General features: G+C 40.9%; 1 protein-coding gene across 3 annotated transcripts; it reads left to right on the top strand.

The window, feature by feature from the left end:
* Nucleotides 1–27,424, top strand: aqp4 (aquaporin 4). 3 transcript variants are annotated; one of them, XM_072682697.1, is made up of 5 exons: nucleotides 1–44; nucleotides 18,446–18,869; nucleotides 20,212–20,376; nucleotides 22,103–22,183; nucleotides 23,875–27,424. In XM_072682697.1, exons 2-5 carry the CDS (start codon nucleotides 18,486–18,488, stop codon nucleotides 24,145–24,147), a joined length of 903 nt encoding a protein of 300 aa, XP_072538798.1. In that variant the 5' UTR covers nucleotides 1–44; nucleotides 18,446–18,485; the 3' UTR covers nucleotides 24,148–27,424. The 3 variants fall into 3 exon arrangements, with proteins under 3 accessions (XP_072538798.1, XP_072538796.1, XP_072538797.1); XM_072682695.1 differs by lacking the exon at nucleotides 1–44 and adding an exon at nucleotides 15,208–15,414; XM_072682696.1 differs by lacking the exon at nucleotides 1–44 and adding an exon at nucleotides 15,208–15,414 and having other exon boundaries at nucleotides 18,449–18,869.
* Nucleotides 27,425–27,538: the final 114 nt, after the last annotated feature.

Genomic DNA, 27,538 nt, shown 5'->3' on the forward strand with positions numbered 1-27,538 from the left:
AGCGGACATCAGGCATCAGAAAGTTGTAGAGGAAGCTGAAGTTGGTAAGCAAACTTAAGCAAAGTTTATGATTTAGTGGGATGATTTCCTGCCTCCTGCGTGTGTGTGTGTGAAGGGGGGGTGTTGATGAATGCGTTTGGTGGGGCCGTTGCCCACATTCATCAAAAACGCTTTCCTGTAAAGCAGAAAATCAATTGGGGACTGTAAGAGAGGTCTTCCTTCACAACTACACATACGTACGTACACTTGCAAACAATACAAGCTCACATACTTGCAGGGTCACTTTTCCGCAATACAGGCATGTAAATTCATGATCCCCCCAGAAACATAATCCTCTGCACATATTTCCTTCAATTATCCCCTTTTCTTCAATTACTCCCCCCCCCCCCCCCTTCTCCCTACCAGTCTCCCTCTGAGAGGACTGAAGAGGAGAGGGCATAAGTGGTTATCATTTAATTGAGGTTATGTGTTATTTCTTTATTTTTCCTTCTTTCTCTTCATGTCTATCATCCCCGCCAAGCCTTCTGTGCTTCACTGCACAAAATCTAGGCCAAAGAGAATCGCGTCAGGCCGCGTTCTGTGTCTGTCTCTTGCTCTCTCTCTCTCTCTCCTTTCTTTTTCAGCCTGTTGTGTGATTGGGATTTGGTTAAGCTGTTCTTGGTTTTAAGCAAAGCTTGGTTTTACCTGATAGTGATGTACTACAGCGGACTGAAAGAACTGTGTGGATTCCTGTCTAAGATGTCGCTATAAACATTGGGCCTCATTCACCAATATCATTGGTGAATTTTCTTAAATTTGTTCTTGAGAGAAGTCGTAACAAGTCTACGTCAGATTCATGATGTTTTTAGGTCTGCCCAAAGACCTTATAAACTCAACAAACCCCAAATAAGAGAGCACTGGAGAAAACTGTAAGTAGTTTTATGAAGAAAATAAATCTTATTTAGAACGGTTGGTAAATAAGGCTCTGTTAGTATTCATAATATAGAAAACAACAACAGTAACAAAATGTCATGGCAAGCCATGAGAAGAGCATTTGTGAACCTTGGAACTGTACTGGAAGGATGGAATGCGACTCTTTTAAAGGTAGCACCCCCACATTTTATAAAAAAGATTTGCTACACCTCATATAGGATGGCAAAACACCAATAATAGGAGTGCATCTCTTCAGGCAAGCATCTGAAGTGTACTTTGAGGTATTTGGCAAAAGTAAATCCTCTCTTAAGCTTCGCAAGAACGAGCTAAACTTCTAAATCAATGAGCTGTTTGCTGTGGTAACCAAGAAAGCGTGAGCTGAGTTTAAGTGGATGCGCAGCTGAACGTGGAAAAGTCATGACCTGAACTGCCCAAGCATCATCAAACTTCAGCATATTCGATCAAACATTTCCAAGCAAACTTGTGTTCATCTGGTCAGTGGCCTTAAAAGAAGCTCCCTCAATAGTGTTTTAAAAGTGCTTTCTCACATATTACTCCAAAATCCTTGACAGTTCATCATCTGGGTTAAGATCTGCTGGCTCGGAAGGCCACAGTATTATATTTTACACCCATCAAACTATTCAGGGACCCCTCTGTGCCCTGTGGATGGAGGCATTGTCATGCTAGAGAAGACCAGCATAGAGATATTATATCAAAGCATAAAGGTGATCAATCAGAATAACTTAGTATTAAGTTGGACAAGTGGACTCCAACCATGGCAGTGGAAAAGCCCCCCAAAGCAAAACAGAGTGACTGGTCCCATTCACTGTGGGTGTCATGAATTCAGGTCTGTACTGTTTGCTTGATGAATGCCACGCATACACTTACCCACCACTCATACACTTACACTTTTCCAACCCTGTTTACTTGTGTTCTTCTCCTTTCTCACAGATCTGAAGCTGTCAAATGTCACTTTATTCACTGTTCCTACAGAAACACTAGCCAATTGAGCAGTCTGTGTGACTGAAGCTCCTGTCGTCAATGCCACAATAATGAACACTCTTGCCATCTTGATCCAACATCAATCAAATGGGCCAGCTTAGCATTTGTATACATGCCAAAGAAAATGGTGGGATGTTAACTGGTCATTTAGAAGCTTATCAGAAACAATAAAAAACAAGCTGTGTGCATAATTTCTAATTGGTTACATGCGATTGAAGAACAGCATCAATCAAGGTAGGCATTATACCATTCTACACCCTCTTGGAATAGTCCCTGTCCCTTTTATTCCATTGTTTCACCAACTGTTGTGCTTCACATCTAAGAAGAACCCCAACATTGACACTCCCACATTCCTGTACAGCATGGCGCCTGTAGGATATCTGTGTATATAAAGGTCAGTAGACATGCTGGTGCACTTGAACACCAGCAAAATCAGTGGAGATGCATAGGTATGCATTGGCATCCCATTCCTGCTGCCTTCAGTCAGGCTGACTGGCAAAACATTCTGCAGCATGGCTGCATTTATTAGGGAAAACGACCATAACGGGAATGAAACAAGTGATTATCTGCTTAGTTAAAGCAGTCAACAGCAATCCAACCGAATTACCAAAGAACCAATGGTCCATGGACATCATTGTGTAGCCAGGAACGTCCAGCTAACTGAGGCTCAAATCAAATGTAGAGACTCATATCTGATAGCACAAAGTCGCGTGAATGGTCTTAGGAGTGTTTCCCACTATTTCTAGGCTCATTTAGCCTTTTAATCAAACCAGCTGGTCGGTTAACTTGCAACTATGGTGGGCTTGGGTTTATTTCCACCTGTTTTTTTTTTTTAGAGTGTGATGTAATCAATCAGTGAGCTCGCACATGTTTCAGTGCCTGAATTCTAGTTGTTTTTGCGAGTTGCAGCATTCTGCAGTAACAGGATCCTGTAAAAAGATAGCTCAGAATTCTTGTTGAATCTGTTCATACAATCAGTCGCACAACAGCTCTTTTCCATTTTTGATGTTTTCATGTTTTAGTGGCATTTACATGAAACGCTAACACTGCCACTCAGTCAGTCTTTTTGCTGCTTTGTGGGTGTGGCCACAGTGGCTCCCGTCAACTGTGATGTCAGGTGCATACCATCTATAGCCCCTTGAGACCCTGCGTCCCTCATATGGAGACATTACATTTTTGCTTCTCTGCACCATGATACTTAATTTTTTTTTTATTTGACCCTTTGGTCTCATATGAAGACACTGCCCATACCGTCTAGTGGTCACATGACAACATTACACTCAATTGATTAAAAACAAGATGGCAGGAATCCCAGTCAAAGTTTCTACAGCCAGTCCAGACTGAAACATGGGCCAGGTAAAAATTCTCATTGGATTTTGTTTAACAAATTTCTTTTGAAAATGTATGTACAATACCATCTCTAGCTTCATATGGCATGCATTCATGACAAATTCTAGCAATAATAAAAAGCTCCAACAACCATAAAGATGATGTAGTTGTTTGAGGACATTGGAACTATATTATATAATTGGATGTGCTTCATTTTATAATTACAGGGAGACTTTCAATGTCAAATGCTATTGTAGATAAGTGTTTTTGTGCTTTCTCAGTGATGTATGGTGTTGATTTCGGTTCATTTAGTCAAGTACTGTACTAAAGTAGAATGTTTTTATTTATTAATGCTTAAATTTAACTTTATCATACTTTATACCTCTGCTTTGCTATATTTCAAAGGCAAATATTGTATTTTCTACTCTGAAATCATTTATTTGTCAGCTACTGACTAATATTAACTACCGAATAATATTTGCACTATTGTATAGCCATGTTTAGTGATCGATATAAACAGTTTACATCATTTGAACCTCATGTTTACAGTTTGAAATGAACAGTTTTGTACTTCGTTAGCCAATTGTTTCTTTATTTTATCACACAGTAAGATAGACCTATTGTCCTCATATGTGGACACTCCTGTCTAAAGACTAAGTTTAGTTTTTATACTTGTTAGGTCCTACTAATCCCAAACAGCTAGGAGAAATTAAAAATGCTCACCAAGCAAAAGTCTGGGTCTCAGGAGGATAGGCATGAAAGATGAACTAGCTTAAATATGCTCCCAACTGTGCACTCATGTTAAGAGAGACATGTTAAGAGAATCCTTACCTAACATGATTGACACTGTCATTAAGTCAGGGGAATGCATAACCAAGTATCAGAGAAGAGATATACAACAGTTAGTTCCAGACACAGAGAAGCGCTCTAGCCGTGCTGATATTTTATTTTTTTTCACAAACACTGTATCACACCACTGAACAGCAATGAACCAAGAAGTAACCTTAATGCCCTGAGCAAAATAAAACAAGCATGACCTAAAATGAAGTGGAAAAATAAGTTTAATGTGTTGGTCTGTGTAAGATACTGGAGAAGGAACCGCAGACTGTGCAGTGAGTGGAGTAGAGTTCGTTTCTTTGACGTAGCACCAAGCTGCTTGTAAAGGAACTCTAATTTGTCCGAAGGAAATGCTGACATTAAAACATAGTAAATGGTTCGTTCATGGCTCAAGTTATTTATTTCTTACTTTTATTTATTTTTCAAACTGTTGTATAAAAGCAACAGTACACTCGAGGTTGTGTTGTTATTGCCTTCGGCTCATGTCTGCCTCATCTCAGCCATGCTGTTAATTCATGATAACGCACTCCCTCTCGTGTTCCATTACTTTAATAATACATGCGACTTTGGTGGGATTATCATGCAATACCTGTCTGGAAGCATCTGCACTTGTTATCTGCTCATTCAGGTTATTTCCTTAAATGTATCACCTATCTGTGAATGTATTCCACTGTACGAATCAAATATGCCTGCAGAACTATTCAGTGTAAATAATCTCCTATAAATATTAGGCTCAGTATTAGGTTTAATTATTATATTTATATGTGTTGTGTGCACGTATTCTTCTCATTATTATGCATTAGCATTTTTCTCTGTGCCAGTTTCCCAGAACAAGATTAAGCCAAATCTAGACTAAAAAGAGTTTTCAATGGTGAATCACCATAGGAACTGCAGTTTAGTCCACAACTAGACTTGATCAACATCCAGAAACCCTGGACCCTGTGTATTCCACTGTGTGTATTAAGCCTACGGATGTGGCGAAGGTGAATACCTATTCGTATATGAACAGAATGCTGTGACAATTGTGGTTGACATGTGTATCTGCTCAAATTCTTGTAGATGCTGTAGTTGGCAGGAATACATTAATAATTTGATTAAGCTCCTCTTGATCTTTCATTATGAGCTTCATATAAATGCCCTTTTTTCTGACTAAAAGCATGTCTCTGCTATCCAGAGGAAATATCTGTACTATACTATTTGTATTCTTTTAACTAACTACGCTGATCCCCCACTCAGACATACTCTATAATTTATGATGGCATTTTTTAATTATTCAAACTTTGGGCTTCATTCCCTGATCGTTCAGAAAGTGTTTTAGCCTCTCTCAGGAAAGGTCTCTCTAGTTCTAAAGGTCAACTGGAGAACATTACCTGCACATGGACAATATACTCTCTCTCTCTCTCTCTCACTCTCTCTCTCTCTCTCTCTCTCTCTCTCTCTCTCTCTCTCTCGTCTCTGTTAAAGTGTATTGCTGTCCCCTGCAGGTATGCTTGTATAACTGCAGCAGATGAGTAAGGCAGTCAGTATTACTGCTGTAATCCTCAGCTGTTCTCACTGCAGCATGGGTGCAGGACTCCTTACCTCACTAATGTGTTCAGATAAGCAAGTTAGAAAAAACTTTTTTGTACCTTTTTTTACAGGCTCACAAGTAAGTGGACAATTAACTAATAAGCTGCTTCATGACTAGGTGTGGCCTGTTAACTCACTATTTCACGACACATTAGGAAGATAAAAGGTCTGCAGTTGATTCCAAGGGTTAACTGTATTTAGCAGCTGTTTGTGAGAACTTTTGGTATGCAGTCCAAAGGGGTGTTGATGCAAGATAAGAACCATCATTTATCAAATCAATAAAACAAACATATCATAGAGAGAGCAGAAACTTGAGGATTGTGGCCCAATCAACAGAGTGGTACATTCTTTTATAAAGATGGAATGCACTGGTGAGCTTAGCAACACCAAAAGGCCTTGAAGACCTTTCTTTCTTTGAAAATTATTTTCTTGGAGATTCAGTAATGTCCATGGGTTTAACACTTTAGGCGGGCATTGACAGCAAAGGATTTGCAAGCAAGTATTTAAAAAATAATAATCCTCTTATTTGTAATTATGTTGTTTGTCCAATTACTTTTTAAGCCTGTAAAAAAATGTCTGTAACTCCATTTCAGTTAATGTATTTTTTTTTCATTAAATGTCTTGAATTAAAGCTGAATTTTACACATTGGTTACATTGTAATTGCTTAATGTCCATTAAATCCATTAAGGTGGTAATGGAGAACTGAAAAAAGCCATGTCTTCAGAGGTAGACACCTTAACCCACTATTTTAACCCCCCTTTTTCTCATGTCCATGCACAGGCTCCATGTTGACTCATTAGTCTCTCGCTATCTTCAGTCTTCGCATTTCAAAGTGCTATCTTCTGCACTCACACAGACACACAAACACACTCCTTGCGCTCTCTTAAAGTAAAGTGGAAACCGCATAAACTAGTGGTCAACACTATATATTGGTTCCTAATGAGGAATGACCCGTCTGTAGCCCTCCGCTTACACCTTCCAGCTGCTGAAGTGTCTAGATGGTTGTGAGTGATATAGGAGCTGCACATTCACCTCCTCTGATAAATGTGAGATGTACACTGGGAGGGCCTACTAGGATTTGGCATTCAAGTACATGCTTTCCATGGCACTCCATCCTGAATTTGCTATTTATTATGCATGTAGTTTTTGATCGTCTGCGTTCGAATGTCTAGTGCAGCGTCCTCCAGTCTTGGCACCGAACTAGCTCTGCGCTGGCACACCTATTTTAATCTCATGACTGGCCACCTATAGAGAGCCTTTGCCCCTCAAATCTGATCAAGATTTTACGCTTCAGACTTTTACGCCTTACATAAACCATCACCCACAAACCACCTCAAACACAATAATCTCCATGACGTTTGAATTTCATGCTTAGTTTACACTTAGCCTCCTCCATTAAGGCACCGCATTTCATGTAGTCACAATTATGCAAAAGCTCAGAGGACACCAAGGACGGCTTAAGCCAAACATGCCTTTCACGCTTCGAGAATAAAGTGTTGTAAAGTCACTCATTCGCAAGGACACATTTATTCTGGAACCTGCACCAGACTGCACAATCCTCCCATCTCATTTTTAAACCACAGGAGGAGACGAGAAACTGTATTCTCATTTTTATTTTAACATTAACCCCCCCACCCCCCCACCCCAAAAAAAAAGGAAAAATGATTCATTACTTATGCATGCCTGTACTGTGCTCCCTCAATCACTGTAAATATGGTCTTGTTCAAGAATGTGTCTTCATTACGGTTCTACCATAAGCTATAATCATTTTAGAAGACCAGGTTGTATGTCCTGATTAGAATGACAGTCTCAATGATGGAGGCTGATTGGCAGGGAATGTCCTAATGCTATTGCTGACTTTCTCATTTTCCTTAACTTTCTGCAAAATGTCTGCCATGCTGTGACCAAGGAAAGGTATTGTTCTGCTCCTGTCTTATGTTCTCTATCAGATGAGGCGCCGGAGAAACAGGCTTCCAACGTCAGGAGATAAGAGCACAGTGCTGATGTGCTTTTGTTTCAGTGAATATTAGAAAGTAATAACCAAAGCGTCTTAGCAGATACACTGTAGGTCCAACAGGTTGTAGACACAGAATAGTAATAGTACATTTACGGTGTGTCTAAAGTGTTCAATTGGGCAACATGAAATGCACTGGACTCACATATGAGCCTAAGGTCACGATGCCCAATGGCAATCATCCACCACAGGGGGATAAAGCCCCCCAGCTTTGGGCTGTGGAGCAGTGATGTACATACCTGGGCCTTTGTGATCCAGAATTAGTCAGCCAACATCATTACCCCTCCCCCAGTAATGATTTTGTGGCTACAAGTTTGTCAGACATTGTAAATGTAACCACTACAGTAGTGTCTGCTGACATCCTGACTGTGTGTTAACATACTCTCACATTCACACTTTCTGTTCCTAAAGAAGTAGTTGTGGTAACGGAACACTGTGTTATCTAAACTATGCTTCAGTGGCATGTAGGAGTCCGGGCCAAACCAGAGATCTGCTACAGTGTACTAAAAATGTACTTCAAACCATTCTTGATCCGCCTGGTGTGCCTGTGTCCATGAACACTGGTCGAGTTCAAAAGAGACTTGACGGGCACTAAAAATACTCATTCTGCCCTCAGCAGCAGCTAAGCCACTGCACCTACAGTGCAGAGATAAGGTGATGTTCCTAGCACTGTGAAGTTCAAGTCCCAGTTGTGCTACACACTATCTTGGGCCAGGGGTCTATGACAGTACAATTGCTCTGCTCTTTCAGGGTTGGAAGGGTGCCATATATCAAGCCAGGGGTCTGTTGGGTCACACAGTTAGCATTCTTTTTCAAGCTCCACTGGCAGACTCATGTGTTCCAATATGACATGAACTGTAGCACAGCAGGAGACAGGCCATTGGGCAGCGTTAGACTTAGACTCAGACACTGTTCCTATAAAAGCATGCCTGATATGTTCGATATGATGTTTGCCACAATTATTTTTCAGAGTTTTCTTTAAAGCATTTAGAAGTTAGTATTACACATTAGCACTATTTTCAAGCATTGGCCTCTAAGCAATGGAGAAGTGGAGCACATGCATCCCACCTGTAATTAGAGGGGAGCACACCAGCCCCCCTCCTCGACTTATTTCACTTCCAGTGTATTTCTGTCAGCAATCTGTATTTCTATGTATCCTTATCAAGGTCCCACTGAACTAGGCCTGGGTGATAAAACAACAGTGATATGTATAGATGCGACAGACACATTACCATGGCTTTATGAACACACCCCATGCGTATACCTGCCCAGGCTTATTAAAAGCCTATCATATCCCTTGAAAAATAATGGTGCAATGAGTGACACGCAAGCACGCAATCGTTTAACAGGTGTAGAGGGTGAGTACTGTAGTAACAACTGGTTCTACGATTATGTGGCTTCCATACAATCTCATCCTACATTACTTTAAAATCGAAAAATTCATCAAATGCAAAGTTCACATTGCTCACAGGGTCACAGACTAAGCGAACACTGTGAACAATGTGTTAAACATTTATTCAGTTATAGTATATTTTCTTGCCTGCAGTGTTGTTTCACTGAACATGATCAAATAAAGGCTTAATTTCATAAGATTGTGACTAATGTCCTCACGGTTCTGCCATATTATATTAAAGACTTTAATTTAATTAATCAATAGACTTTTTTCAGAATAGAAATTGTAGTTTTTATATATTGTAGAGATTTTAAGTAGTGTAGATAAGTGAATTTTTGTTTTGCTGACAGGTGTCTTGTTTGTCTGATAATGTGCACAGAAAGTAGTTATTAATACATTACCTGCCAGTCACCTCGCTTTCCGCTAATTCCTGGGGGGCGGGGGGGGGATGGGGCTCATATTGTTTTGGCCTGGGCACCCTGGTGATTGGTGAGTAGCGGGGAAGTGGGTGACAGAAATGTATCTTCATGTTGTTTGCGAGAAGTAAGAGGTGGAGAGATATGGTATGAGGTATGGCCTCACAAAGGCTCATTAAACCTGACTTTCAGGTCTGAATAAATCAAAGAAGGACAAGGGTGTGCATTTAAATAAAAACGTTCATGTTACCAACTGATTTTAGACATAGGATTAGTTTTCTGTGAGTTTTCTGTGAGCCCCGCCTTTTTCAGTTTTATTCCAATCGCTGCTTAGCAATGGTTGCTATCTGCCTCATCTAACTGTTTTTTAGTATTTTTAATAGAAAGCAAATAGGTTAGCTGAAATGTAAATCAAGTCATCATCTGTAAGATATAAATAGTCCATGAAACATATTATGCCAGCTGTGGTACAGAATGCAGTTTTGCATTTGTGAGAAAGTCTTGACCAGTGACCCTCCCTCTCTCTTATGTGAACTAAAGAGGTTCAAATGAAATGAAATGTTTTGTGGAAAATTTCGTGAAAAGAACACCTCTCCAATTGTTAAACATGAGTGGATTGATCATGCTTGAGTTGCAGCCAGTGACTACGGGAACATTTCACTGGTAGAGGAAAGAATGAATTCAGTTAAATACCAGCACATTCTGGAAGCAAACATCACACCATCTCTAAAACTCTCTAAAAAGGATGTCTTTTATAGCAGGATAATGATCTAAACACACCTCAATGTCCACAATGGACTACCTTAAAATGTACAAGCTGAAGGTTTTGCCTTGGCCCTCACATTACCCTGACCTAAACATCCATGGAAAAGCTGTGGATAGACTTTAGAAGAACAGTTAATGCAAGAATCTGACAGAACTAGAATCATTTTACAAGGAATAATGGGAGGAAATACCTCAAACAATAATAATAATTTACACGTTGTGATTCTTGACAAAGGAGTGTTAATGAAACTTTACAATGTTACTAAGCTGGGCTGCTGCCAGAGATTTTGGGCCCCATGAAAAGATATTACACTGGGCCTTACCACCTAAGGTCACACCAACCCTGAAAATGTAACATTGTGAATACAGTGGAATTCAATATTTAATGCAAGACTGATATATTTGATAAGAAAGTGCTATTGTACATTGTAAAAATTAAATACTACAAGAAATTCCCACTGAACCCCTGGAATTATGCCAACTGACAAGTCATTCAACACACTGTGCTTCTCACCTCCTTCCTTAGTTGTGAGTAGAGCTGTGATATGGGGATGGGGAGGCAGGGCTGCTGAACCTGAAGCTACTTCTGAGACAGGGACCACTCATTTAGTATGAATAGCTGCTAAAACTTTGCATGTATTGATTAAATTAATTGATTAAAAGAGGAGTCAATTTTAAACTCTCTGTATTGTAAGATATTAAATAGGTAACGTTAGACTATTTAGCTAACAGGCTAATTTTTACCACTCACAAACTACATCCAACTTCTTCCAGAGAAAATCGATGACATAATGATGCCCTTTTTTTTCTCTCTCCTGTCTTTGTCTTTTGTCCCACAGTATTCCACTGCTTGTAAGTACAAAATCGCACCTGTTTTGAGGCAGACCGAACCATTTCATGTAAATAGAAGGAGAGAGGCAAATCAGGCAATGCAGAAGCTCTTGATTTTTACTTTTTACCAAACAGGAAAGTTTTAAAATAAAAATATTCTATGAATGATTAAAGTTTGAAAAGTTTAATAGTGAACAAAATAATGTACTAATACATTTTTAGGTCCCCTGTCAGTCACAGGACTAAACCACCCCTCCCCCCCAACACACACACACACACAGTCCCCTATTTACTAAGTAACCCCATTTCTCGGTTACTACGTATTGTCCATGCATGAGTTCAGGCTCTTTTCCTTCTTTGCTATTTTGAACCTGTAAAAGAAATGTGTCATCTTTATCTTTATGCCTGCTGGAGAACAACTCTTCTCTCTAAACTATTCAAAGTAACAGATATTATGACCAGGGATGCCCATATTTTGCACGCCACTGCTTGGTAGAACATATCAGTTATTCGATTAGATATGAATTTGTATCGTTATATTTGATAAAAACTGTTATTTTTCACAGTGTTATTTTTTCTCTACTACTAAATTTGTTAAACTGCAAAATTGTGGTGACCTCCAAATGATCTTCATCATCAACAGAGCACAGTTTACATGCTAGTGCACAGGAAACATTCAATGCTTAATTGTATAGATAACAAACACCCAGAAAAAAAACCCACAGTCCCTGTGTCTCTTTCTGTGTCTCTCTCCCCCATCAATACTGATGGAATGTCAGTGCCCATGAGGGCATGAATTTTTATATAATGATTACATAACACTTCTGCCTTCTGGTAGAGGACACAGGATGGGGAGGCTGTTTGGTTTGAATATATGGAGTTAAACAGGGATGTCAGAGGATGGTTGGTGGTGTGGAGCTTTTATTTTTATGCAGAGAGATGGGTTGGGGGTCGGGGGGGTGTAGAACACTGTCAGCATTGTTAGTTAAGGAGTTCATCATTAGGACAGAACAAATATTCAGATTGACTAAGCCTGCATGAAGATTCGGATTTGTCGGCACACACAGCGCACACAAAGACGGATCTGTTTGTGAACCTCCTGCTAATGAGAACATCAAAGCAAGGGGCTGTGCAAGGCATGTTGTCTTCACACACACTCGTTCACACACACACACACACATGCAGAGAGGACTGCATGACAGCAGGGATGCGGGGAGACTGTCACTAAACGTGTAACTTCAAAATGCACAACCTCCACAGTCCTCCTCTTCCCTATCTGTGACTAACACCCCAGCACACACTCCCACACACACGTCAGCAATGTGGCCTGTGTGCATCCAAAACCGGTTAGTGTTTAAGTTTTGCTGTGCCTGTGATTGATGGACCAAATAGCACCGGCTGAAGCAGCACCGCAGTCTGCACATATAAGATTAGACAGCAAGCATTTACACAGGGATGCCTCAGACTGGAGTGTGTAGAGAAGTGAATAAAACTTTTAAAGTATAGCACGCCGCACACAAACACAGCTCACAGCCGCATTATGTTATGTGCCACTGCGGAGTTCCTCTGAAGGCTTTATCTGAGCTCTTGCTTCTGTGTCTAGGAACAGCCCGCAATCACACTCAGAGATCAGACAAGAGTTTAGGGCTGCCAAGCAGAAACTCCAGCTTTATATTCACCCCAACTCTGAGGCGAAGGCAGCCTGATTTGTAAAGTTAAGTCTGCCTGTCTCGTACTGAGAGGACTTGGCATCTGTGTTGTGACTGAATGCCCATGTACGGTTGGAACTGAAGCTGTTGTTTTCATTGAAGTTATTCACGTTGTTTCAGACAGTGCTGTATTTGAATTCATATCTATAAAAAAATTCCAGAAAACCTCTGTTGAGCCCTATTTAGACGGGATTTATTTTACATGGGGAATTTGTGCTCTTGCATCAGTACCTTCTGTAAAATGAGCCATAAATATGCCCCAGGTAATATTAATCCTGTGCGAATCTACAGCCATGTGTGGAAATATTCCCTCATATCCTGTGGAAAAGTAGTTTTCCATGTCTTTTCTCATGTATGGATGCTCTCAAGGAGGCACTTAGTTTCATTGTGCATGGCATTGATACCTTAGGTTGTTTAAGTCTGTGGACAAAGCCTCCTCAGAGGTACGGCGCTGTGGCAGCTTTAGCCAAGTCATTGTGTAGCGCACCCTGTAGCCTACATATGTGTTAGCTCAGTTTCACTGATTCAAATTTCATGTGGAATGTAAGACTGATTTAGATTATAGACTTTACAGACTTATACGATTATAAGTCATTATCACATTTTTTTTGATGATGACAGTGTGTCAATCAAGTAGCCCCTCCCATCCAAGTGATTTATGCTGAGATTTCTTGTCCCACGTGAATTGGTCATAAATTTCACAGACATCCTGTAGTAAAATTTTACATTACTCCACCTCCCCATGTAAATTTAACAGTATATATGGAGTGGTGGTGCACTGTTCTACTGTGCAGCTATAAAGTGTGAGGCATAGCTTCTGTGAAACTCAGCCATACAGCTTTTTCTTTTTTTTTAATGCCCATAAAACCATCACAGTGACACAGTTATCACTCGTCCTGTCCAACCTGCTGCCTTAACCAGGAAATGATGGAAACTGGCTACCTATTTGCATATTTGTGTGCCTAAATGCACAGTGGGTCACAGTAGGTTTGGTAAACACTGATAGCAAAATGACTGAAATGAGGGATAACGAGCAACCTTCTGCATATGCCATCATACTGACTCTTAGTTTTGGAGTTCTACTGGAAAAGTTATTTTGCACCAATAAGGAGCTTAAATTAGGTAAGAACCAATCTTGTAGACTCTCTAGAGAAAAGAACAAATTAGGCTGTATCAATAACGTTGCAATATCCAAGAAATGGCTAATATTGTTTGCTGTATTCCTACTCTCCTAATATGAACTGGGAGGTCCTCCTCCTTGTGTAAGCAGTACCCTAACCAACCTCAAGCCTGATGTGGCTTGTTATTCCCACACAGCTTTAACAAAGCTATGTGTTCCTGACCATTGCACTCTGTTCAGTCAGTGAAACCTAACTCGACAGAAGTTCGTAAGCTTGATCATCTGTCTGCCTTTCTGTCAGTCAGTCTGTCTGCCTGTTCATGTGTTCATCCATTCATTTATTCATCCAACTGGCCATACTGTTCTACAGGATGCAGCACCACTTTAATATGTGGAAGAGCCTGTCTCACTCATTTCACACCTCTTTGCTTGCACTTTTTAGGGTATCAATACCTCTAACCTAATCTTAACCTTAAAATCACCTGTTTACCAGACAGTGTGTTACCAATTCGGCCATCCATAAATAATATAAGGAGTTGAACACCAAATGAACACCATTTTAAAATATGTAGAAGTCTTTATTCATGTGCATCATATTCACCAGGCAGTATCTCCAAGCGCTAAAGACACGACACAAGTGCGCCAAAGTGTACATACACTGATAACGGCATTTCCTCCTTGTTTTTATGTCATGACTGGTTCCTAGAAGAGTTATCGCTGGCTTATGGGAACAGTGGTGATAAAATGACCTTAAACTTACCACAGCTAACTCCCCTCCTGCCCTACATGCAGTAGCTGCTGGGAGCTGGCTGTTTGCATATTTAATTAATAGTGATAGCTAAATGACTAAAGTGGGTGATAATGAGCGGAATTTCTGAGCATGCCACCACACTGACTGAGGCCTGTGAACATCTGTCATCTGCACAGTCTACTCGAAAAGTCACACAGGTTAACCAGTCACTGCTCATGCTTGACCTGGAGCGTGTGGAAGCTGAGAGCTGGGGCTGCTGTGGGCTAAGCTAATTAAGGTAAGGTTTACAGTAGGTTGTGTAAATAGTAAATAATAATAGATGTAAATAATAGCACGTAACATTTTTAATTAGACCTAAAAGGGGCTTTTTTGTACGCCGTGGGACAAGCTGTGTGTGCACATGGGGAGTTTTAGCCACGGAGGGCGTTGTCCCACCCGTATTCCAACAAGCCCCGCCTCCTGTACTGCAACTAACTCAAGGCATCACGGCTCCTGTGCTAGGATTGGCTAGTAGTTCACGCGCGCGGGGGACTTGGCGTAAAACAGGTGGGAAACGGTTACGCTGCTGGAAGGCACGAGCCTCTGCCAAAGCTCCCTCGAGACTGAGCGCATCGCTACAGGACCTACAGGGGACCTACCAGACTTGTGCTCTCCGGACTGAGCTGAATTAGCCTGTTCTACTTTCATCTGCTGTAACTAAAGGGATGCTCACAAAGTGATGACAGAAGAGTTTTCTGGCCGAAATCAATTTTGTGGTTGTCTTCGGTAAGTTTCCCTATATAATAATAATTATTATATATATATCCCCATAATTACACTTCCGTTACTACAAAATGCAGTTTAAAGTGTAACGCTTTATGGCTTTATATGCCAGACGGTTTGTGCACCTGCTATTGTAACAGCCCAGTAATACAGCTGTATTTGCCCTCATAACACCAGTGTAGAAAATGCACCGTCTCTGAAAAGTAACGTTTTCCACAAACGATAATATAGTAATAAAAAAGAAAGCAGTTTTGGTGTTTATGTGAATACGGTTTTGGCAGCACATTTTAAACAGATTTTAATAATTAGTGTGTTTATATAAAGGCTTTATCTTGTTACAGTAGTTTGTTTACGAGCTTTAGTGGAATTTTTCTGGAGCGCCAGCGCGCATGCGCACTCCGGAGCGCTCTCTTCGTTGAGGAGACGGTAAAGGCTGTTGAAATTAGCCACAGTCATGTGTGTGCTTCACCCTTTGTGCTATTTGTTGTATTCGTACATTTTTTAATGGTAAGATTCTCTGGTGATAATAAAAGAGACTAGATATCGGACTTGTGTGGCTTTATTTTTAGAAGGAACATACAGAGGGGGGGGGGGGGTATTTAGTCAGTCACCAATTGTGCAAGTTCTCCCACTTAAAAAAATGAGAGAGGCCTGTAATTGACATCATAGGTAGACCTCAACTATGAGAGACAAAATGAGAAAAAATTTTGTCTGATTTTTAAAGAATTTATTTGCAAATAATGGTGGAAAATAAGTATTTGGTCACCTACAAACAAGCAAGATTTCTGGCTGTCACAGACCTGTAACTTCTTCTTTAAGAGGCTTCTCTGTCCTCCACTCATTACCTGAATTAATGGCACCTGTTTGAACTGGTTAACAGTATAAAAGACACCTGCCCACAACCTCAAACAGTCACACTCCAAACTCCACTATGGTGAAGACCAAAGAGCTGTCGAAGGACACCAGAAACAAAATTGTATACCTGCACCAGGCTGGGAAGACTGAATCTGCAATAGGCAAGCAGCTTGGTGTGAAGAAATCTACTGTGGGAGCAATAATCAGAAAATGGGAGACCTACAAGGCCACTGCTAATCTCCCTCGATCAGGGGCTCCATGCAAGATCTCAGCCTGTGGGGTCAAAATGATCACAAGAACAGTGAGCAAAAATCCCAGAACCACACGGGGGGATCTAGTGAATGACCTGCAGAAAGCTGGGACCAACGTTACAAAGGCTACCGCCAGTAACACACTACGCCGCCAGGGACTCAGATCTTGCAGTGCCAGACGTGTTCCCCTGCTTAAGCCAGTACATATCGTTGTGTTTGGAGGAGAGTGAATGCTGAGTTGCATCCAAAGAACACCATACCAACTGTGAAGCATGGGGGTGGCAACATCATGCATTGGGGCTGTTTCTCTGCAAAGGGACTGGGACGACTGGTCTGTGTACATGAAAGAATGAATGGGGCCATGTATTGTGAGATTTTGAGTGCAAACCTCCTTCCATCAGCATTGAAGATGAAACGTGGCTGGGTCTTTCAGCATGACAATGATCCCAAGCACACTGCCAGGGCAACAAAGGAGTGGCTTCATAAGAAGCATTTCAAGGTCCTGGAGTGGCCTAGCCAGTCTCCAGATCTCAACCCCATAGAAAACCTTTGGAGGGAGTTGAAAGTCTGTGTTGCCCGCCGACAGCCCCAAAACATCACTGCTCTAGAGGAGATCTGCATGGAGGAATGGGCCAACATACCAGCAACGGTGTGTGCCAACCTTGTGAAGACTTACAGAAAACGTTTGACCTCTGTCATTGCCAACAAAGGATATATAACAAAGTATTGAGATGAACTTCTGTTATTGACCAAATACTTATTTTCCACCATTATTTGTAAATAAATTATTTAAAAATCAGACAATGTGATTTTTTGAATTATTCTTTCTCATTTTGTCTCTTGTAGTTGAGGTCTACCTATGATGTCAATTACAGACCTCTCTCATATTTTTAAGTGGGAGAACTTGCACAATTGGTGACTGACTAAATACTTTTTTTTTAGTCACTACTGGTGTGGGTTACAACGGGGAATTATTTAATGTCAGTGTTTTTAATCAATGCATATTATAGATAGTTTTTTTAGCTGTGACTCTAACTGTGACTCTTTTTGATTCTGGATATTAGACATTGTCCAAAATACAATGAAACAAATCATAAAAAAGACAAAAAACACACAATACATGAAAAATACACATTGGGCACACTAGTTTTGTTAAATCTAGGGTTGGCATGATGCTATGTTTTCATGTCTGATGCCAATACCGATACCATCCTTTTCCTTTGCTTAAGATATTTTTTGATTGTTTGACATAACTTCATACATTTTTGCCTAGAAACAATCACACACACCATGTTATTTTCAGGAGATTATAGGCTATTTATTTGAGATGTAAATATGAAAAGAATTTACATATTTGTACAAATGTGTTTTGGTCATACTTTTGCTTCGGGCCTGCAACTGGAGTAGTTGCGTGTAAGGACTATAAAGACATGATCAGAATGGAAAGTATTGGTGCTTGTTATACTTTGTGTATCTGTCTGTAAGTAACACTGATCCTGAGTTATGAAGCCTAGAATTCCAGCATGTTTTAGAATTCTAGAATTAAGCCATTAATTTTTTTATGTGATAATCTAGGGTAATGGATTAGATTATACTTTTGTTTTCATCCAGTCCAGTGAGTTTGGCCAGAATCGGAGTTACAATAGTTACAAATAGTTGATTTCTGCCCAAAAGTGTGAACAGCTGATTTGCTGTTAAGAAGTAGGAAAAGGATAGAGCCTTCAAAACTCAAAAATGTGTAAATAATTAAGTAATTTCCAGAAAAATGCTTTATATTTATTTTTTAGCCTAAAAAAATGACTAAGAAAGTGGTTTTGAGGTTATCAGTAGGATGTGGCTTTTTGATTAAATGAAACATCAAGCAGCCCAAACCCTATGGCTACATTTTTACTATGACTAACGCTTCTTTCTTTCTCTGTCTCGCTCAGAAGGTGTCCTCCTTTGTGCTCCTGCAGACGTCGATGCACCATGGCCGCCTTCAAGGGAGTGTGGACGCAGGATTTCTGGCGAGCAGTTGGCGGAGAATTTCTGGCCATGCTGATCTTTGTGTTGCTTGGTCTGGGCTCTACTATCAACTGGTCAGCAACGCAGGAAAGCCCCCCGCCCCCCGATCTCGTGCTCATTTCTCTGTGCTTTGGCCTGTCCATAGCAACGCTGGTCCAGTGCTTCGGCCACATCAGCGGCGCCCACATCAACCCAGCCGTCACCACAGCGATGGTGGCCACACGGAAACTGAGTCTAGCAAAGGGAGTGTTCTACTTGGCGGCGCAGTGCCTTGGGGCAGTAGTAGGGACGGCCATTCTGTACGGTGTGACCCCGTCTGCTGTGAGAGGAAGCCTGGGAGTCACCTCTGTGAGTTGGATAGCCTTGTTGTACATACGACCACATCCACATCACAAGCCTTGTCATTCAAATCCGATCTTTCTTTGTATGTAAGCCAGATCTATCATTACCTTGCAGATCTTTGTCCAGAAAAAATGCATGCACACATTAACACATTGTCAGAAATGTCATGTAGGTCATGAAAATCAACAAAGAAAAACTCCTGGTTTAAGACTCTGAGTAGCTCAGTAGTCTAATGCACTGCCAATATGACCAGAGGGTCACAAGTTCGCATCCTGAGATATGTTGTCTTGCCATCAGCAGCTGGAGTCGGAGAGAGCACAATTGTCTGTGCTCTCTCCAAGTGGATAGATGGCGCTCTCTTCCCTCACCACTCTTAAAGTAATGTTAGCCGGCACTGGCGTCTGCTAACTGTTATGCTGTATTGGCGGCAGTTCGAAAAGAGGCGGTGGCTGACTTCACAAGTATCGGAGGAGACCTGTTAAGTCTTTACCCTCCTAGTGTTGAGAACACTGCCAGCGCTAGGGAGAGCTACAAACGGGTGGGTTAATTGACAGTACCAAACTGGGAGAAAAACAAAAACTCCCAGTTTTATCTGAACTAACACAAACGATGTAAAAATCTCACTGCTGGCAAACAGCCAAAACTAGATTCCATAATTAGTGAATTTAGCTACCTTATGGCACACCTTTTTCCAGTGTATCAGTTGAGATGCACACATGGCTTGTATAGTCTTCATAGAAAAGCATTGCTGTTAGAATGTGATGCTCTGGGGAAGTTGCACAGGAGTCTAATTAAGGTTACGATGCCTGTAGAAGGCTGTGGATCACTGGAGCTGTGTTCTCTGGAGTGATGGAACTCCAGCCAATTGAGATGAGTTGGAGTGGAGTTTGTGATCCAGAACTAATCATCCAACATCAGTACCTGACCTCACAAATTTGTGGCTAAATGCGAGTGTAAATGCCTTCTTAGAGAAGTAGAAGCTGCTCCTGCAGCAAATGGGTGGAACAGCTTACTATAATTATTATTAATAATAAAAGAAAGGTTGGGCGAGCAGATGTCTGCAAGTGTTTGGACATAAAGTGGGAAAGAACAATCACATTTAACCTTTGTAATTATGTGACCACATATAAGATAAGCATCTTGTTTAGGGCCACATATGAAAATGTTCTGAGTATCTTCAAATGCAAAAAGACCTGAATGCATAAATCAGTTTTGTGCCACTTTAATCTTGTAATGTGAACTGAACGTAAGCAAAGCATATCATGTTGTTGACTAACACTCTGCCCAACTATCCATGAGTTTAAAATGAATCTAAGTTATTTTCCTTTCTCTCTACTGCCCTCTGCAGGTCAATGCGGGTATCTCCACTGGCCATGCCCTGGTGGTTGAACTCCTCGTTACTTTCGAGCTGGTCTTCACTGTCTTTGCCACCTGTGACCCTAAGCGCTCTGACCTAAAGGGTTCGGCAGCACTGGCTATCGGTTTGTCTGTGTGCATCGGTCACCTGTTCGCCGTGAGTCACTTTCCCCTTGAGTTTCTTCCTCGACCAACAGGATCAGCAAATACAGAGAGAGAATTACAATAAATACTATAATGAATTACACCAGTAACAACTGTAGCCATAGCCAACACTGCAGAGCGCGACTGGATTCCTGAGTCTAATCACCTTAGAAAGACTTGTTACGTAAAACTTTTGTGTAAACAAACGGTTTGATTAAAGCGTGTCGGGTGGATTAGCTGCCACATCACTTCAGCCCATTACTTTAAGACTGTTCAGTGCACAGGGGATGGAGCCTCAGCAGGTGTGTTTCTCGGGTCTCAGAGAATCGTAGCCCAGCTGTGGTGCCAAGTGATGATGTCAGGTTTATGCCAACAGCCCCAGCGGTGTGTGGTGTTTTTTGGAGCCACACTCTTGTTGCTAAGGAAATACAGTGTCCTCATTTTGCCCTTCATGCTGTTTAGGCCTAATAGCATTAGAGACTTTACAGAAGACCCTTTAGAGCAAGAGTCTGAGCCAAAAACCATGTTCTTCTCTTCTCTTAACCTCTTGTGCTTTCTTTTCCTCTTCTTTTTTTCTTCTTTCTGTTCTATTCGCCTATTTTTTCTTAAATCATCTTCTCCTCTCTTGTCCTCTTATTTTCTTTATTTCACATTTCCTCTATTTTCTTATTGTCCTCTGCTCTCCTCTTTTATCTACTCCAGTTTCTCTTCTCTTTTCTCTTCTCCTCTTTTCTCATCTTTAAATCTGTTCTCTTTATTTTTTTTGTTCACTTCACTTGTTTTCCTTTTTTTCTCTTCTCCTGTGTAATTTTCTCTCCTCTTTTCTTCACATCTCATCTCTTATCTTCCCTTCTCATATCTTCCCTTTTTTCACATTTCTATCTCTCCTCTTGTCTTGTGTCGTCTCTTCTCTTCCCTTCTCATCTTTTCTCATCTCTTTGCTTCCTTTTTCATCTCCTCCCTCTCTTTTCTACCCCTCTCTCCTATTTTCTTCTGAATTGTTTACCCTTCTCTTCCCTTCTTTTCCCTTCTCTCCTCTTTTATTCTCTTCTTTACCCTTTATTGCCCCCTCTTCTCTTCTTTTCTCTTCTCATCTATTCTCTTCCTTCCCCTTCTAACCTCCTTTCAGCTCTTCTTTTTTCTTCTTTCTTCATTTTTCTCATCTCTTGTTATTTGATCTCTTCTATACCTTTCTCTTCCCTTTTTTTCTTCTTCCCTTCTGTTTCTCCACTCTTGCCCCCCCCCCCCCCTCTTCTCTTCCATTCTGTTCTTCTATTCTTTTTTATTTTTTATTATTTTCTGTCTTTTCCTGTTCTTTCCTCTCCTCTGTTGTTTTAGTCACCTTACAGCTGGGGCAGCACAGACTTTCTGCTGCTGGAATGAAGATTAATAAGGTCAATAACACTAGCAACGGGTAGCATTGGTCTTTATTTGTACTCTCTGCATTGTATTACTATAATACATCAGTTCTCTGTTAGTAAGGTAAGCTGTTTATTTGGTTAACACTCAGATATGATGCTGTGTCCTTTTTTCTCCTTTGTGTTTTGTTTGTCTTTTATATATTTTTTATCAGACATTTATTATTATGTTGCTATCAGAACTAAAGGTTTACTTCTATTTGTCTATTCAGCACTTCTGCAGTATGCCTGTACAGTTTGATATAGAGATCTAAAAGGAAAACGGTCTATTCTGCTCTCCTAACTTTATCATATTTTACTGATGTATATGTGTTCCAGCAGATCCCATACACTGGAGCCAGCATGAATCCTGCTCGCTCATTTGGTCCTGCAGTCATCATGTGGCGCTGGGAAAACCACTGGGTCTGGCATATATTTGCATTTCTTTTTTCTGTCGGCACATGGCAGTTTATGCACCAGGGAGTAATAAAAGACAATCACTTGAGTTAAACACACATACAACCTTTGGGTGTGTTTACAGCTGTTTGTGCTTCAAATTGGTTGTTTAATTACAGTGGCAGATGAGCTAAGGCCTTGAGTATGTAAGATGAACATTTCGAGCATTATGTAAAACGCTTTCACATCAGTAGTCTTTCCTTTTGAAGATGTTGAAGATTGGTAGTACTGGAGAATTCCTGATTCATTTCCCCAAACAGTTTTATGTCCTTTGAAAGAATGTGTTACAAAGCAGTGCTTTACAGCAGAGGGCTACAAATATTGCCCTTGAGGGCCAAATATTGACTGAGAGACGGCTTGCAGCTCTTCTCCTATGTATACATGCATGAGGAGACAACAAAAGTGACTCCAGTGTGCCCTGCTAAAACTTATTTAGGACTATAACAAGGACACAGAGTTTCATTGATGCACAGCACCACACAAAAGCTATGAGCTTGAGTGCTTGTAGCACACCCTTCTGGAGACATTTCAGCCTAGGATAGGAAACTGGCAGTTCAAGTCTTGAGCTATCCAGTGTCCTTGCATTAGCAGCAGTTTGAAAAGATGCCTCAAAGTTTTATACAACATAGCCTGACATATAATAATGAAAAACTATGAACCATAATATGTATTCATTTATTTTTAAAATGTTAATTTTATTTTCCTCCCGTTTTCGAACCGCCGCCAATGCAAAGTCACTGGGCAACCAATGTGCTCAGAGGGAAGCACCAGGTACCAAGCTTTGATACATTGGCTAGCAAAAGCCTGTAGGGGAGAGAGCACAATTTACCCACCTGGAGGGATCAAGGCCAAATGTAATCTCTCAGGCTCTAGCTGCCGATGGCAGGCAGCTTGATTTGGGATTCAAACCATCATTCCAGATTATATGCCCTGCCCTGTGGAGCCTGTATGGGTAGCTCAAGTTGGAACCAGAAAGTTCTGTTCATGGGTTCCATGTTGGCCCCACATATGGATGCCCACCAGGGTCCCACTAGAGTAATGAGACCAGGCAGGGTTAAACATGGGCCCCATCTGGGTTGTACACTTAACATGTGGCCTAGATGAGACTTATGTGACATTTGGGTATGCAGTAAAGATTGGTCTTTCCAACTGGTCCCAGTAACAACACATGTACAAACCCACTCTGAACCCACCTAGCCCATGTTCCACCCATGTTGGCCCCACATGAGCATGCTGGCTGAAATAAATCTTTTGACTGAGTAGGCAGATGCTTCTGGTTTGGTAGAACTACTTCAGATTGTAACAGAGCAAAGCTTTAGAACATATTTATACCTGTTCTAAAGCAGCAGCGAGTTATGCGTGTCTGTACACCCTTTGCTGACATATTGCTCTCTGTAGGAGTGCTTAACAGGATCTCCTATTGAACATAAAACTAGAAAGGCTGTTAATGGCCTGGGCCTCACTTTTAATGACAAAATGTGTGTGTGGGAGACATTTTATTGCTCTATATTACAGAGTTTTCCTGTATGTCAGGATGTCTATGTGGACAGTAATTACCTCAGTAGTAATAACAGAGGCCAAACACGAAACTCAAACTTACAATAAAAGGGTTTCTCTCTCCCTCTGTCTCAATCCTTCTCTTTCTCTCTCTCTCTCAGGTGTACTGGGTGGGTCCTGTAATAGGTGCTGTTCTAGCAGCGTCTTTGTACGAGTACCTGTTCTGTCCTGACCCTGAGCTAAAGCAGCGCTACACTAGTGTTCTGGCAAGAACCTCCTTCCCCCGGGGCCAGTACGAGGGCATGGAGCCGGCCGCTTTCCCCAGCGAGCAAGCTCAGCTGGTGGTCAAGCAGCCGGCCTTCACCGTGCTGGACGTAGAGCGGGCAGAGAGGAAGGAGAGGGAGGCTGCCGGTGAGGTGTTGTCCTCCGTATGACTAGTGAGAAGCACTGAGGAGGAAGTACAGCGATCTGGAGACTACACCACAGCCCAACTTAAAGAGACTGACCTTATCTAGAGGCGTTGTGTGTGTGTGTGTGTGTGTAAGTGTTATTACTGACATCACAAGAAAATTGAAGAAGAACGTTGACGTATTGGATTTGTTGCAGGTTAGTAGGGTACGTGTAGAATACTACACTGCTCCTCTAACGGTCACATTAGGATTGACCTTAGAGTCAGCACGTAACTGACTGATCGTTATCGGCTGGGGCAGACTTGCACACTAAACTCTCTAACAAACAGAAATATCACACACACACATACACACACACACACACAGTCAGACACAACCACAAGTGACCACACTACCACAGTCTTGTTCATTGAGCAAATGTGTTAATATCATCTATTACAATAGACATTTACCAGTGTTCTTCCATTGAAAAGGGCCTGAAAGCAGTGGTGGTCCAAAGCCATAGGCAGCTAGGCAATACAGCAAGTGGAGCACATTAGCTCCCACACTTATTAGAGGGAGGATATGCTTTTGTCTTTATCAGGGGTGCTGCCAGGGATGTTGATAATACACTGGGCCCCACAACTCCAACAACTCTGCCAAAATACTTCATTAATAAATTTTTAAGGCCCCCATCTTTCAATGGCCCTTAGAATCACTAACTCAAACTCTTTATTTAAATGAAAATAATACCCAGTCCATTTTTTATCTTGACTGATTAGGTTGAAATAATGTCTCTAATGAGTTTGAGTAATTGTGTCATATTTTGATTTACTGTTTTGAAATAATTGCATGGTAGTGAGAAGTTCATATTCTGCCACACATGGCATTAAAGCAACATTATGTAGCATTTTTAACTTAAAATATCAGCTTCAGAATCATGTTGATGCTCCACTGACTGGTAATAGGGCGAATAGCAACTCTATCATCGCCACTCTGGGCTCGAAATGCCGGTTTCTGCACTATGTAACTCTAGTGAAGCAGGCAGAACAACGCTTACTGTGAGAACTGTGTAATTTGTGTAAAATCCTGTAATATTACTCTGCCATGTCAGCCCACATGATTGTCACTGTCAGTGATGGTTCTTTATCTCTCGCTTGTCCAGAAATGAGCAGTGGCTCAAAGCACCAGTTTAACTTCCCATTTGTATGGGGGAGCCCAGGAGCAAGAAATACCAATTATTGCATAATGCTGCTTTAAATAGTTATTACATTTAGAAAGTAAGTGATTATTTGTGATAATAAGCCGTAGGCATCAGGCATCTGTTTCCAAAGCAATAATGTTCTTTCAATCCCTGATTATGCCACTGCTGTCTGTTATGAGGAGTCCAGGAGAGCCCTGTTACCCCTGAGTATGTAAGAGGCTGATAGAACAGAAGTGGCAGTTAGCTTTCCCCTGCACCGAACTGTCCAAGGACAGTATTGGTAGTTGATGTGGAGGCACTTCACGTGTCTTGGAGAAGGCACATGCTAACATTTAGCCTCCCAACTTGACATCACTGTGTGATTGGAGGAGAACCAGTAGGAATTGACCTTTGGGAAGTGGGAGGGGGGTGTATTAAGTAAACCAAAATAGGGAGGATAATGTATACATTAATAGTTATCAAACCTGGAAAAATTAAGTTTCAAACAACTTTCGGAAGATATACAAAAATAATTTGATAAACATATACAGCCTTAAAATGATAAACTGCGCCTGCATTTAATATAGAAACCTTTTCATTCATAGACTTCATCTACCATCATGTTACCACCTGGCGTTTCTGAGCATTGTCCAGCATAAACCTTCCTGTCACGTGTATATTCTACATGAGTCATGGTTATGTGCTTACAGTTTTAAGAGGCAGGTCTTAAAGTCATTTTCTCACCAATATCCTCAGGTCACAGCCCTTGTAGCTGACCCTGAGCTGTGAACAGAGCCGGTCTAATAACTGAGTACACTGAATAGTAGATGGTCTAATGTCACACTGAGCACTGAGATGACACTCAATGACAAATGCCTCATAAGATAATTCCTGACTGCAACTGTTTTTAAATACAGAAGGAGGTTCATTTCATTCTGTCTCCCTTTATCAGCTAGTTTTAACCAGTAGTCAATAACATATAATTTGCATCTGGATTCTGATGGGTTAGTTTACTCATTAGAAGGAGGTAGTAGGTTGTCAGCCTCATCTGGTATTCAGTTAGAGAAGGTGGTAATATGTTTGTATATGATCCACATACACACAAAGTGTAGGGTTTATGAAAATGCATGAAGAATGATATTGCATTGGGTAAGTGTGTTTAATTATGTCGCAACTAAACAATTCTGAGGCCGAGCGTTACTGGTGTCCTCTGATAGACCACCACTGTGTTTTAGGTTTTTGGAATTTGGCTAAAGTCAGTCTGTCACTGGTGAATGTATGAAGTAAGGTTTGGTCACAGGGTCACAGTAATACTACGCTAAAAATGGGGTATGGGATTTGTTTCTCATCTCTATACCTGAATAAAACCAACACAATCAAATTTATCTTTTATTTTATGAACACAATTATGTTGATTTGACACATTTTGTTCATGAGCAATGACTTTGCACAGTTAAATGTTGTACGGGTAGAAAATGTAGTCAACACCTGATTTCATCCTCAGTGCACACCTCCATAACCTCCTCCCTCCCTTTTTACCTCTTTTAGCTCTTTCTGACTCCCTCTCACTAGTCTCTCTCTCTCTGGTAGCGGTAGAGATATTAGAGTGTCTGGTGATATCATGTGTAGCTTTGATAGAAATGTAGACAGAAACTCAGTGTGTCTCTGCTGGTTTGAGCTGACTGTCAGTGCCTGATGGCTGGTAACTGATAGAAGGTAAAATCCTGGAGAGAAGGGTAAATGAAGCGCTGACAGACATATAAATCACAACTGTCTGACTGCAGATCAGCAGCTCCATTGGGACCAAACCATAAGGTGTAAGTAAGATTGTATGTGATACTATAACATGACAGGTCTACAATCTTGCAGTGCAATACACTGAGTGAGTGTACTATTTGTACCGATTAGTATAATGCTTAATTAAAACCTTGTTCATTATCTATTATCTACCAGTGAAACTGTAACTGTACCCTATGCTGTTCACAGATTACCGTTTTCTTAGAGTTCTTCTGGTTTCTTTGTATTTATTTATTTATTTATTTTGAGCATCAGTCACTGATATCTGCAACAGATATACATCATTTCAGGGGACCTCACAGCCTAATTCAGTTCTCAGATTAATAAAGATTACTGAAAGTATACAGCTGTTGTCACTGATTTACTATTCACATTTATATCTAAATGTGCACATGTTTACATAAGATTCTCTTCTTACCATCCTAACCATCTTTTTGAAAAAGAATACAATACAAT

This window comes from Salminus brasiliensis, chromosome 1 (genome assembly GCF_030463535.1).
Source record: "Salminus brasiliensis chromosome 1, fSalBra1.hap2, whole genome shotgun sequence".
Lineage (NCBI taxonomy): Eukaryota > Metazoa > Chordata > Actinopteri > Characiformes > Bryconidae > Salminus > Salminus brasiliensis.

What these genes read in the sequence shown, in the direction of transcription:
- aqp4 (XM_072682695.1), top strand. Translation starts at nt 15,368, where the DNA reads ATGACAGAAGAGTTTTCTGGCCGAAATCAATTTTGTGGTTGTCTTCG. An exon ending in GAAGCCTGGGAGTCACCTCT is followed by an intron (nt 18,870 to 20,211) that starts GTGAGTTGGATA and finishes TGCCCTCTGCAG; the next exon opens with GTCAATGCGGGTATCTCCAC. An exon ending in GCATCGGTCACCTGTTCGCC is followed by an intron (nt 20,377 to 22,102) that starts GTGAGTCACTTT and finishes GTGTTCCAGCAG; the next exon opens with ATCCCATACACTGGAGCCAG.